The sequence below is a fragment of the Lithobates pipiens genome, unplaced genomic scaffold (assembly GCF_037356315.1).
Source record: "Lithobates pipiens isolate NorthernLeopardFrog02 unplaced genomic scaffold, aLitPip1_a1.2 Scaffold_18, whole genome shotgun sequence".
Lineage (NCBI taxonomy): Eukaryota > Metazoa > Chordata > Amphibia > Anura > Ranidae > Lithobates > Lithobates pipiens.
Genome location: NW_027507758.1, coordinates 247,769,485 through 247,782,672, shown reverse-complemented (window position 1 = coordinate 247,782,672; position 13,188 = coordinate 247,769,485). Strand labels below are relative to the sequence as shown.

Below are 13,188 nucleotides of genomic sequence, written 5' to 3'. Positions count from 1 at the left end.
GCCATAACAGGTAATTCAGGCGAGGATTACAGCGTGGAAATGCGACTCTAGATCCTAATGCCTGGGGGTGAAACCTTTACTTTTTTGTGGTGTCTTTTTTGACATTTAAAGCTGCTATAAAGTTCAGCCTAGTGCTGGGGAAAAAGGTGTCATTCCTGAATCAGGAATGCCAGTGTGCAACCCTCATGTGTCCCACAGCTCCTGTGTTGCAGACTGCTTGTTTCCTCCTCATCAGCCAAGGAGAGACTGTCACAGCTGTAGTTTTATTTGTTTTAACCTGCCGTGTGTCCTCGTGGACATTCATGGCACGACGCTAAGACCTGGCCCCCTCTGAGAACAATTCCGGCCTTTTTACATTTAAAAATATTCCTGTGCTCGTGTCTGTGGCGTTTTCGGGTCCACAGACCCAACACGGGGGGGGGGGGGGGGGGGGGGGGTGGTCTAGGGGTGGCCGGGGTTTGGCCCATCCCAAACAGTAAAAATCAGCCAACAGTAATACAATTAGCAGTACCAACGGGACCTCCGCACACCCCCCCCATGGCGGTAATGTAAGGAGGGTACAGTGCTGATGTCCCCCTAACCCTCTGGTCCCTTCAGGAAGGAGAAAAAAACATTTGCAGATTTTTTACCTTGATAAAAAATCTCCCTGCACACGCTGCTGCGACCACACACAGACTAAGCTTTACAGTGAAGACAACAGAGCAAGGTATATGCAGAGATTCCCTCTAGTGGAAAATTAAGGCATGGTGATACTTTTTCCCTAATGGAAGAATACATAGGTGTTAATACCCAAGTTTCTTCCCTTACCTTATCCCCGCTGCAGTATTTGCTGAATTAACAGATAATCCAACCTTCACCCATCTTGGCGGGCTGTGTTTAGCAAACCTTCATGGACTGGGTCCCTAAATATCAGGGTTCCAACTCCCTTGGACCTGTAAAGCACCCCACCAGGAAAGCTAGGTAATGTAGCAAGACCAAAGCCCTGGGGTCCAGCCCTAAAGAGGCGTTACAGACAAAACCTCATGCTTTGGATACGAGGCCCCAGGTACCATCCTTTTAAGGCCTTAGTGGACCTGAAGGTGGCCTATAACCCATTACTTAAGGCTCTGTGTCCCATGATGTACGATAAAGAAATAGGTCCTGAAGGGACCAGAGGTAAGCATCCTTGATGTCAATTCATGCTAGAAGTTAACCACCTTGTAGAATGGAGGATCGGATTGACTCCATGCGAAAAGAGTGGATATTCAAAAAAATGGTTTAGATCTTTGTGATATAGAATGGGTTTGATATCTCCATTTGGTACTGTGAAAAGGTTTGAATAAAACTCCAAGCCCTGCTATTCCATGGGGACACCGATATCACCTTTTGAGAAAAAAGATGGTCCAATGCTTGAAAGACTTTTTCCCTGAATTCCTGGGAACGTTTGATCTGAGAAAACAAGGAGACGGGGACTCTCGGAACTCTAGTTTGTACCCTAGAGTTGTTGAGGAGGCCACACATTTGTCTCGACACTCTTCCTGCCAGATCCTTGAGAACTGCAGAAGTCTTCTCTCCCACTCGAGCGAGCGGAGGCGCCCCTTCATAAGGAGGCCTTAGTACTTTGTTTTGTAGGCTTCCTTCCCAAGGACCCTCTTTGTCCCTGGGTTTGACTCTGAAGTTTACCTCTTGAACTTGACGGTGGAGGCCATCGAGACTGCCTGGAGGCTGATGCCCCTGGCACTGAAGAAGCTCCTTTAAATTAAATACTCTTAATGCCTTTTCCTAACTGGCAAAAGGGAACTCATCCCATTACAAATTCTTTGGATTTATCCAGATCATCCCCAAACATCCGTTCACCGCAAAAGTGAAAAACTAGCCATGAGCTTTTTGCATGGTGCTTTGGCTGACCAATTTTTCAACCATAGTATTCTATGCATATGCACCAGCGTAAGGCGTGAAGCCTGGAGAATAGAATCTCTCATAGCGTCTATTGAAAAACATAACGCCCCTGGGTAGCTCAGCCAACTCTTGGGCCTGCTGATCAGAAATAATCTTGAGCACCTGTTTAAACTGGTCAAGGATTGACATACACCAATTGCTGCCAGCGCAGGATGATCTACTGAACCTGGCAGAGAAAAGGTTTTTTTTTTTCCTAGCTTCTAGCCCCCCTTCTGACCATAGCCAGATGCACAAATGCAGAGGTATTATAAGAAGAATCGTATCCACAGCCATAGTCCAGCCACTGATCTTAATGCTCAGCCTGATTCTATTAGTAAATTTGTCCAGGGAATGCCTGCATCACCAACCTCTGACATGCCCCATTTGCTCGTGTCCCTCCATCTGCAGCCAGCAAAAATTTAGCTTTTAAACATACTCCCACGCTGGACGTTGCTGTATGACAACATCGCGCTAAGTCCCGCCCCTTCCATCACATCCCCCCCCTTTTTTTTAGAGGGTTTTCCCACGTGAGCGTTGGCCTCCACTGGATCGACCTGTGTGTGGGGAGGGCATGGAGAGGAGGAGACCCGAGACAAGCTGCCGTGTGCAGGGGCGGTGAAAAACGGAGCTGCACCGCCGGTCGTTTTGGCTTCCCCCTATCCAGGGAGAGCTTTGTCCAGGTGGGGAGTGATTAGTGAAAGAAAATCCACCCAAATCTTGCTGGAGGTCTGAGCTGCTCGCCGGAGGAAAGCCTGCTGTTTCTGCTGCACAGCGTGATCTTTGAGGAAAGCATGACAAGGTACATGCTCTATATATCCCCCAGTGGTGACTTTTAGGCATGACAACATCTACTATTTTTAAAGGAGACATTTCATAGGAAAATTTTAAAAATACCTTAGAGACCTCCACTTACCTTTCTCGCCGCAGCGTTTTCTGTAGGAAAACCAACAGACTCGATCTTCACACCTCACGGTGGGCTCCATTACTAAACCTTCAGGAACCCGGACCCTCGGAGAACCCACACTCCTTGACCCATAAAGCATTTATGGCTAAAAACAGCAAAGCATCAGATCCCTGGGTCAAGCTCTCTAAAAAGAGAAGCATTACAGACAAAACCTTGTTTCTTTGGACATGAGGCCCGGGTACCATTCAATTTGGCCTAGAAAATACACTTTGAATGGATCTGGTTGCATAGCTTGCCCCAGCAAAGGAATCGTCCAGTGGAGCTCAGCACATCTTTACATCTAACACCTAAGACACTGTCAAAGGGGTTATATAGGGAGTGGATTTCCTGTCTTAGGGTGTGTCAGTGTCCATCATCTGAAGGTGACCTATAACCCACATAGTAACGACTATGGCTCTGTGTCCTGTGATGTATGATTAAGAAAAACAGTCATAATCCCAGTGGTGGCTGGTCCACAAAAGGCACAGCCGCCCCTCCAAGCCCATACCATCTCTGTGGCCATGCACTGTGCGGGGAACCAGACCAACAGGTCTCTACCTGATCCATCACCCCCTCACAGGCACCTTACCACAACCGAGGCCCCAATCGGCCAGTTTTAAGTTGTCCTCGGGGCGCAGAGCACTGCACCCAGAGCCCTCCCACCCTGTGAATCGGTTTTCTGCCCCGGCCAATCAGGGCAGGAGGCCAAAGACCAGGTCAATGCAGAAGCCACAGCGCTGGGCACCAGGGGAGCCACCTGTCTATCCCAGCCAACCAGATCCTCTCAGCTTCAGGGAGGACAACAGGACTGACTTCTCAAAGCAGCTGACATTCCTACAGATGTGCTGCCAGCATACCCTAATCGTCCACACTGATTACCCCACACCTCAAAGATTGCACAGAAGGGCTCCTCACAGTGCCATCCACATGGTTACAGGTTTAGCTTACCACCTTGGCAATTATGTGATGTTGGCCAGGCAGACCTCCTCTCTTCTCCTGCATGGTTTCCTGTTATGGCATGTGGAATCAACCTGCTGGTTAAAGGGTAACTCCACTTTTGTGGGAAATGGTAAAGAAAAAATATAGCACATATACTTGCGACACTAATCATATTGTAATTGAATGTTATTAAAAACTATAGTTTGACAGCAGTGCTGGCTGAATGGGACTAGACTGCACCTAACAGCATGTACGTTTAGGGAAGTATGCACCCAGGGACAAATGCCTGGAATGCAAGCAGTATGCCTTCCGGGAATTAGGTTCTGGACACATACTGCCCTAAACACAAACAGTGGGCACAGCTTGGCTCCATCCAGCTGTAGCTGCTGTCAGACCCTATAGTTTTACAGGCCGACAGCAGGGCTGAAGGGTGCTCCTGTGTGCTCCTGCTGCAGCTAAACGCCAGAGCCTCATGCACCAGGGCTGAATGCCCAGTGTACATTAAATCTTGAGCTTATTTACAGTCAAAACTTAAAATCATATATTTCCATGTTGTATTTCAATTACTTCTAGCCTATTCTTATTAACCACCCAAGGACCAATCCTCTTTCTGAGATTTGTTGTTTACAAGTTAAAAACTTTTTTTTTTGCTAGAAAATTGCTAAAAAAAAAAAAAAAAAAAAATTATATATATATATATATATATATATATATATATATATATATATATATAATTTTTGGGGGTTCTAACAGCCTAGAGAATAAAATAGCGGTCATTGCAATAATTTGTCACACTATTTATGCAGCAGTCTTACAAGCAAACTTTTTTTTGGAAAAAATACTTTTTTGCATTAAAAAATAAGTTGGCTCCAATTCTTTACATTGTGAAAGATAATGTTACGCGGAGTAAATTGATACCCAACATGTCACTCTTCAAAACAGGTTGCATGTTTTGAGTTAGAGGAGATCTAGGGCTAGAATAATTGCACTCGCTCTAACGATCACTGTAATACCTCACATGTGGTTTGAGCACCGATTATATATGCGGGCGCTACTCACGTATGTGTTCGCTTCTGCGCGCGAGCTCAGTGGGACGGTGCACGCTTAAAAAATAAAAATAAAAAATGTCTTCACTTATTTTACTTTTTATTTTTACACTGTTCTTTTAAAAAAAAATTGTGTCACTTTTTATTCATATTACAAGGAATGTAAACATCCCTTGTAACAGAAAAAAAAGCATGACAGGACCTCTTAAATATGGGATATGGGGTCAAAAAGACCTCGGATCTCATATTTACACTAAAATGCGGCTCTGGTAAGCGCCAAAGGGCACCCGGGAGGGGGCCCCCCGCCGATAAAAGTGATCTCGCAGCAAATCCGCCACAGAGACCACTTTTTTCTGAAACTGGACCGCTCACTGAAGAAGAGGATATCGGGGTTATGGCAGCTAGTTGCTGTCATAATGATATCCCTCTTCAAATTGCCAATGTATATCGTTGTGAGCCGGTCCGGAAGTGGTTAATCTGAATGATCTTGAAGTTTGAAAACACACTTTTTGAAGAATCCCTCTGAAGGTTTACTTCCTTAGATTCTGTGACACGTACTCATTCACATGTCCTGCAAGTAGGCATTGCGTGTCACATATTTCAGAGTCTGCCTTCTGAGATACAGATGTGCTGAAAGAAGACATTTTAAAAGGTGGAATCAGTACAGGAACCACTGCTTGCTAGAAGCAAGGTACCATGAGAAAAAAGGAAAAAGTTTCACCTGCTTTATTTTGTCAGTTAATCCATATGGGGAACACTGGTGCTTGGAATAGTTTCCCGTCCACATTCAAGCTCAAGGTATGAAAATCCTACTAATACCTTGGGCTTGGTTGTCACGAGAGAGAAAATTACATCCTGTCTGTGGTGGAGGAGGAGGAGGAATAGTGCCAATTGTTGCCATCAATGGGAAAAATAGTGGCCAAATGTTGGTGTCATTGGCAGGAATAGTGTCCAGTGTTAGTGGAAGAAATGATGCGTCATCATTGGTGTCAGTGGGAGGATCAGTGCCCCAGGGCCTGGATAAAGGCATGCGCAAAGGGCCACAGTTTGGAGACAACTAACTGAAAGCGTTAGGCTGCCTATAGCTCTCCTTTGAAGTGGAACTAAACCCCCAGAGATATCTCGACCTTCCAGTGATGTGGTGGTTATATGCCTCACTGGCTGCAGTCCTCTCCTTGGCCACTTTTGGATGCCAGGTTTTCGGCCAGTGAATGATGTTATCTGCATGCATAAGGGAATCAGTCATTCGGGCACACCCAGAGCATGACAGGAATGCACTCTGATCTGTGCATGTGCAGGTCAGTGTAGATTTAATACAAGACTGAGCAGGCCGGTGCCAGCAATAGGCAGGTCAGGCGGCTGCCTAGAGCGCCAGGGTAGGGTCCCTCCAGCAAGCAAACTAAAACTTCCAATTTGCACCTAACAGCATGTACGTTTAGGGAAGTATGCACCCAGGGAAAAATGCCTGGAATGCAAGCAGTATGCCTTCCGGGAATTCGTTTCTGGGCGCATACTGCCCTAAACACAAACACCACTGAGGGCACAGCTTGGCTCCATCCAGCTGTAGCTGCTGTCGGACCCTATAGTTTTACAGACCGACAACAGCAGGGCTGCAGCTAAATGCCAGAGCCTCATGCACCAAGGCTGAATGCCCAGTGTACATTAAATCTTGAGATTTACGTGCAATGTAGGCTCCTACAAAAAAAATAAAATCACCTGCGTAAAATTAATTTACCAGCAAAAAAACATGCTTTTTAGGTTCAGTGAAGTCTTAACTACTTAAAGGCTGGAATGTTTCACCCTCTCCCAGTCCAGGCCATTTTTCAGTGATTTCACACTGTAAATTACATATACTTACAACAATGTACCCAAATACATTTTATATCATTTGTTGACTTAACTATATAAAAGGAAAAAAGACTGAACATTTTGACCAAAACGCTCTTTGGGTTATAAAGCTTTGCAAATAAAACCTTTTATAAAAATTGTGGCTATAATGTATTCTGCTACATTTGTTTGGCGACAAAAAAACAAAAAACAAAAAACCAAAAAAAACAAAAAACAAATCTGTTAAGCAATGAGAGGCAGTCTGTGTTAGAAAGTCTGCAAACCATGGTATACTGTATATTTTTGAAAATTGATCAGTCCTGATGTACCGACTGCCTCTCATTGCTTAAGCCCCCAAAATGCCAGGACAGTACAAATACCCCCAAATAACCCCCCCTCCCTTTTTTTTTTAGAACGTAGACAGTCCAAGGTATAAGGTTAGAAGGCGGCATGGTGAGTTTTCTTTGACGTAATATTTTGTCACAATTTTTAGAAATATGAAGATATTACATATTTTTTTCACAGTCTCCAATTAAAAAAAAAGTAATTTCACACACATAATCTAGGCATACTTACAATTACACCCCTAAACACATTCTGCTACTCCTCCCTGGTATAGGGATACCACGTGTGAGACTTTCAATACTTGGACTAATTATGTATCGGACATTGTATCTTGTGTATCGTAAAAATAAACTTATTGTAACAAAACCAATGTATTGCAATGGTCACCTCTGTACAAGTGGTCAATATAGTTTAGTGTAGTATCACCTATAGTAGTCCCCATTCCTACATGCCAAGCAAGCCTAGACTACTGGTATGTGGATGCCCCCAGAAATCTCATTCACTGGTCAGGATGTTCATGAGGCTGAAGAAAGGAACAAGAGCTCCTGTAGTTCCAGGAATGCAGTTGCCTGCAGGGGATGGGTTAAGGCTGGTGTCTCCCCGAAACAGTCAGTGGGATGTGCAGACGAGTCGGTTCAGGCATCAGGCAGAGACGTGGTTAGCAAACAGGAAAATGATTGGTCCAGACAGCAGGCAGAAACATGGTCAATAAATAAGTCAGGGTCAGTAGAGGCGGCAGGCAGAGGCAATGCTGGTGTGGTGGTGATCAGGAACACTGATGCTGGCTGCACTGTCTCTGGTGACACTGTACTGATATGGTGGCAATCAGGAACATGGCCGCTGGCTGCTCTGGTGACATTTTGACTGGTGTGGCAGTGCTCCGGATCACTGTTGATGGCTTACACTTGTCTAGTGACATCAAGGACAAGTTTGACAACACTATTGCTTACACTAGTCTGATTAAACTGGAGTGGTGGTGATCAGGAAAACTGTCCTGGCGCTGATCAGGGATGCTGCAGTTGGCTTAAAATGGTCTAGTGACACTGGCACTGGTGTGGCAGTGATCAGGAAACCATCTCTGACATACACTGCGTGACAGTGATCAGGAACACAGTGTTCCCTGATTACTGCCACGCCAAACCAGTGCAGCCAGAAACAGTTTCTTATTATACTGGTTTGGCAACTGGCTGCACTATTAGAGCTTGTTTACACTTGGTTAGGGGACGGTAAAACCTTAGGAAGGTAAAAGAGAATCAAAGCCATTGTCTGATGGATTTGCTATGGCAACTCTCCAAAATACTGCATGAAGTACATTTCAGACTTGCTCTATCATGTATGTATCTGGTGTGGAAAAACGATTCCACGGTAGCTGAGTAACACCACTTCCCATACACGCTAAGCATGGGAAGCAATAGCATGATTTTACAACACTTTTGTTTTTGTTAAAGGATACCCGAGAGAACACAGTTTGCCATTACTGACCTCACCAACTGAAAATACTAACTGGTGGGCTTGTCCTGCTAATCCAATGCTTTCAACACAGGAGTCACTAATCTGGAACAACTATGTGGATCACAGGTTATGACTTCTCTGCCTTTCTGCTCTGCATTTTTGTTTGGAGTCTGTGACTCAAAGTAGCCAGAGAAAGTCAGGGAGTGAGAATTCAAGATCAGCAATGACAGCTCTGCATTTCTCTCATTACATGTGTTCCTTCATTTTGAAAACCGTTCAAAAGGTTTGTCTTGGCCCTGAAGAAGCTATTCAATAATTATTTTTTTAAATATTCAATTATTAAACTAGAGGGACCATTCCACTCAATTTCCACACACATGGACCCCACAGGGAAAAAAAAAACAATTGGTGCATCTTTTAAAAATCCATTGAAAATTCACACCAAGTAAAATATTGTGCTGTTTTATTGGTGTAAAAATCACACATTGCTAGTTCTGATTCTGCTGAGATACATCCGTGCAATTTAACATCTAGGATCCCACAGCCAGAATAAGCTATTAAATACAATAATTGCTGTTAGTCAGCTTCCAATGCAAATTTACATATGAGATCAAAAGGTGTTTATCATACAATATAGAACAAAACTCTATTACAGTACATCAACCTGAAGAGCAGTATACACTCAGGGAGATTGCTGCTATTAGTAAAGCCTTTCTATAGGTCAGAGGAGTAAGGCCTTCAGGCAAGCTGGAAAATAAACCCAGAAATTTTGACACGCTGCTTTGGAAAAGTACAAACTGTCCTGATTAACATTGACAGTTAGGGGTAAAAAAAAAAAAAAAACACTTCTCCATACCCAATGGATGAAGAACGTTCTGACGTTAATAAACAGCTCAGACGTGCAAATACTCAAGAACATATTTTAGTATTTTATCATGAAGCTTATGGCAGTGATTGTCAATCACCCTTATACATATTAGTTTTTTGTCGAAAGGATACAGTGCTGTTGCATACTTTCCTGAATTGCAGATTTCATATGCTAATAAATCAAAAACATGATCATGTACAAAAGAGATGTGTATCATGATTGTGAAATTAAGCTACATAGTGTAAACAATGTTCTGTAGCCCACAGAGGTTATGTCTATTTTGGTTAGTCTAACTTGAAAGTAGACTTCTTAAAGCTAACATATGATTGGTTGCTGTGGGTTACCTCACATGTGCTCTTTGCACTACCTCAATAAATAAGCCTTGGAGTATCCATACATGAAGAGTAGGCATGTCCATGCTTACAAAATAGCAAGTTTGGAGGGGGGGGGGGGGGGGGGGGAAGTGTTTATAAAGTCTAGTGTAGGGTAATATGAATATGGGAGGAGAACAGAGGCACATCATTGTGATGTTCAATCACGCTGAGCTGGAAATCCGGGTCTATTTTAGGGCAGGCCTTTTTTCACAGATAGCAGTTGCTGCTTTAAAGGTGAGAAAATGGTCGTAGCTGTTCCAGTTGAACTTCCAACGATATCCTTTCTTCAAGAACATCCTGAAACAAAATAAAACTGAATTATCGGATATCACAGCTATTGAGAAGATTTTCAGCAATAAAATGGGTGGGCGAATACTGCTGTACAGCCATTATGTACAAATATGTTGCTTGAGTTACCTGTTGAATAAGCACCACCATATCACTGTCATGTTCCTGAAGGTCTGAAAGAAACATGAACTACCATCCCACTAAAAGCCCTACTCCACAATATATTTTTTCAGCATCTCCCTTACACCCCCTGTAACCTAAACGGATACTTTTTAACCCTCCTATACTCAAGTGCCCCCCCCCCCTCCTCCAGGTCCTTCACTGCCATTAGTTCCAGAGCAGGGGACAGCCGATTCAGCACTGTGAAGTGCCCAAGGCCACTGGCCTCTTGCGATGACAAAGACTACTTTGCTCAACTGGGGAGGACCCTGCCGGAGGCCATTTAACCAGGAGTGCCCACGTCTCAAAGGCAGTAATGTGGACACCCAAATAATTACTCTGCCAGGAAGTAAACAGAAGGGGAGAAGACTAGGGATTGTGATGTTACATGATTGTGGCTTCAGGTAAGTTAAATAGGGATTTAACTTTTTATTTACGAATGGGATCAGTTAGAGGGGGTGGAAGTGAAACATTTCCCGAAGTGGGGTTTTTGAAGTTACAGAAAGGCTCTTAGAAATGCATACTGTAGTTCTAGGCTAGGAATGAATTCAATTAGTCAAAATTACAATATTTATTAGAAAAAAAAAAAAAAAAAAATCAGTAAAGTCGGTCAGACTGTTCAAATCTCAGCTGGTTCAACAGGGACCAGTCGAGATTTGAGCCATGTATGGGCAGGCTGAATGTAAGTAAGTTGATTGATCGATTAACTTGGGTACAACCAGCCTGTTGGATTTTACATGTAACTATTGCTAGCAGCTATTATAACCATAGTAAGTATGTGAGCCACTCCGACTGCTAGGAAGTGTAGTCCTGTGCCTGATGCGGCTATTGCTGGCTGGGAAGAAGCCTGCCCACGCTCCAGACAATGACAGATATGAGGAGAAGATCCCAGGAGCCATACATCAGAACAAGACCTGCTGTGTGTTGACAAGTGTCTCAGCCTAGACCCCTGCCAGGTCACAATGCATTTCACGCCACCCACTGGAGCTTACTCATGGGGATCTCCATGCATAAGCTCCAGTGGGCAGAGTGAAATGTGATGGTGGCCTGGCACTTGTCTAGACACAGCAGGTCTTGTTCTGATGTGCAGCTCTTGGGATCTTCTGCTTTTATTGGCCATTATAATCACCAAGCTGTAATCAGTGTTCTCCTGGCGGGGACTGCTCCCTGTGACCCCCTAAACAGGAGAACACAATGGCTCCACAGGAGGACATTTTGAGTAAGTGCAGATGATTAATTTACTTCATTAGCATTTACTTCCTGAAATCCACCCTCCTTTAGCGCAGCAAAAGGATGTGCATAACTAAACCCCCCCCGAAGACTCCTGGGATGTATGAAATTTTTCTAGGCCTGGAAATCAGGGAGTAACTGAAGAAATGAAAAAAATAAAATAAAAAATAGTTTAATAGTCGCTGACAATTGCGCTGTCGTGCCACGTTGCACCCAAACAAAATTGGCGTCCTTTTCTTCCCCACAGATAGAGCTTTCTTTTGGTGGTATTTGATCACCTCTGCAATATTTATTTTTTGCGCTATAAACAAAAAAAGCGACAATTTAAAAAAAAAAAGCAATATTTTTTACTTTTTGCTATAATAAATATACCCCAAAAATATCTAAAAAAAAAAAACACAATTATTTTCCTCAGTTTAGGCCGATATGTATTCTACATTGTCCCCCCCCAAAATAGTGCAATAACCATATATTGATTGGTTTGTGAAAAAGTTATAGCGTCTACAAAATAAGGGATAGCTTTATGGCATTTTTATTCATTTTTTTATTAGTAACGGTGGCGATCTGCGATTTTTATTGTGACTGTGACATTATGGCGGACATGTGACACTATTTTGGGACCATTGTCATTTATACAGCGAACAGTGCTATAAAAATGCACAGATTACTGTATAAATGACACTGGCAGGGAAGGGGTTAACCACTAGGGGCGATGAAGGGGTTGTGTGTGTCCTAGGGAGCTATTCTGTGGGGCGGGTGCTTCAACCCACATTACAGCGATCACTTCTTCCGATGACAGGGAGCAGTGATCTCTGTCATATCACTAGACAGAACGGGGAAATGCCTTGTTTACACTTGCACTTCCCCGATCTGCGGCTCCATGACACGATCGTTGGGAGACCGGACATAGAGCCCGCTAGCCCCACCAACGAAACAGGATGTACAGGTACGCCCATTTTCCCATCGTTGCCATTGTGCCAACTTATATCGGCGTGCAGAAGTCAGCAAGTGGATAAAACAAATATGATACACTTTACTATTTACTAATGCTAGCCGCATAAGGATTAAATATAGTCAATGTTAATTGAGAGAGTGAAGTTCCACTTTAACATTTGATCATTCTATCATATATAGTTCTGTTCATACTTATATATAATGTAAGACACGGCATTCAACCAAATGTTACCTTTAACTGTTGTTGTAATTCACTATTTAGCCGGGCAAGAACTGTGTTTGTTTCTTTATTGCGTCGAATAGAAGCCTGAATGGCTTTTTTGTCTTTACCAGCAGACCTGAAGCATAAAAGGAATTTTATTATTTATTTCATGTTAATTGAGGGACACAAGGTTCAGAGACAATTGGGTTATAATGCTACCTACAGGAGGATTTGGACACAAAAAAAAAAAACCCCCGGTCTTATATAACCTCTCCAAATCCCTCCATACCTTTGTTTTTGTACAGGGGTCCTAAGAGAATGGATATCATTTATCTAGTGGGAAAGGTTGACCCGTTTTCATAGCCATATTTACTGTATACAAGATAAAACAGGATGAAGGTTTAAAGACATTAGATACTGTCTATAATCTTGCTTTCCCTGGCAGGCCATGCATTGCAATCTGCAATAGCTGTGATGCTAGTCTGCCAAACATTATGGGAATGGACTATAGGGAAAAAAAAATTTCAAAATGTAAAAACTCTTGGAGTTCATGCTGCCACCTCTGCAATACTGTGTGGATGGGTTGGTGGATGTCTCCAATCTTATTTTCCCTGTGGGTCTCTTATCAAAGTGCATATGGTAAA

The 13,188-nt window shown here is 43.3% G+C and overlaps 1 protein-coding gene across 4 annotated transcripts in view; it reads right to left on the bottom strand.

The window, feature by feature from the left end:
* Window positions 1-8,915: 8,915 nt before the first annotated feature.
* REPS1 (RALBP1 associated Eps domain containing 1) overlaps window positions 8,916-13,188 on the bottom strand; it is a 294,648-nt gene continuing 290,375 nt past the window's right edge. For all 4 annotated transcript variants that reach the window (XM_077486747.1, XM_077486746.1, XM_077486749.1 and 1 more), the window contains 2 exons: window positions 12,575-12,680; window positions 8,916-10,008 (listed from right to left, as the gene is read on the bottom strand). In XM_077486747.1, coding sequence (XP_077342873.1) covers window positions 9,940-10,008; window positions 12,575-12,680 — 175 coding nt within the window. In that variant the 3' untranslated portion in view covers window positions 8,916-9,939. The remainder of the gene's footprint in view (window positions 10,009-12,574; window positions 12,681-13,188) is intronic.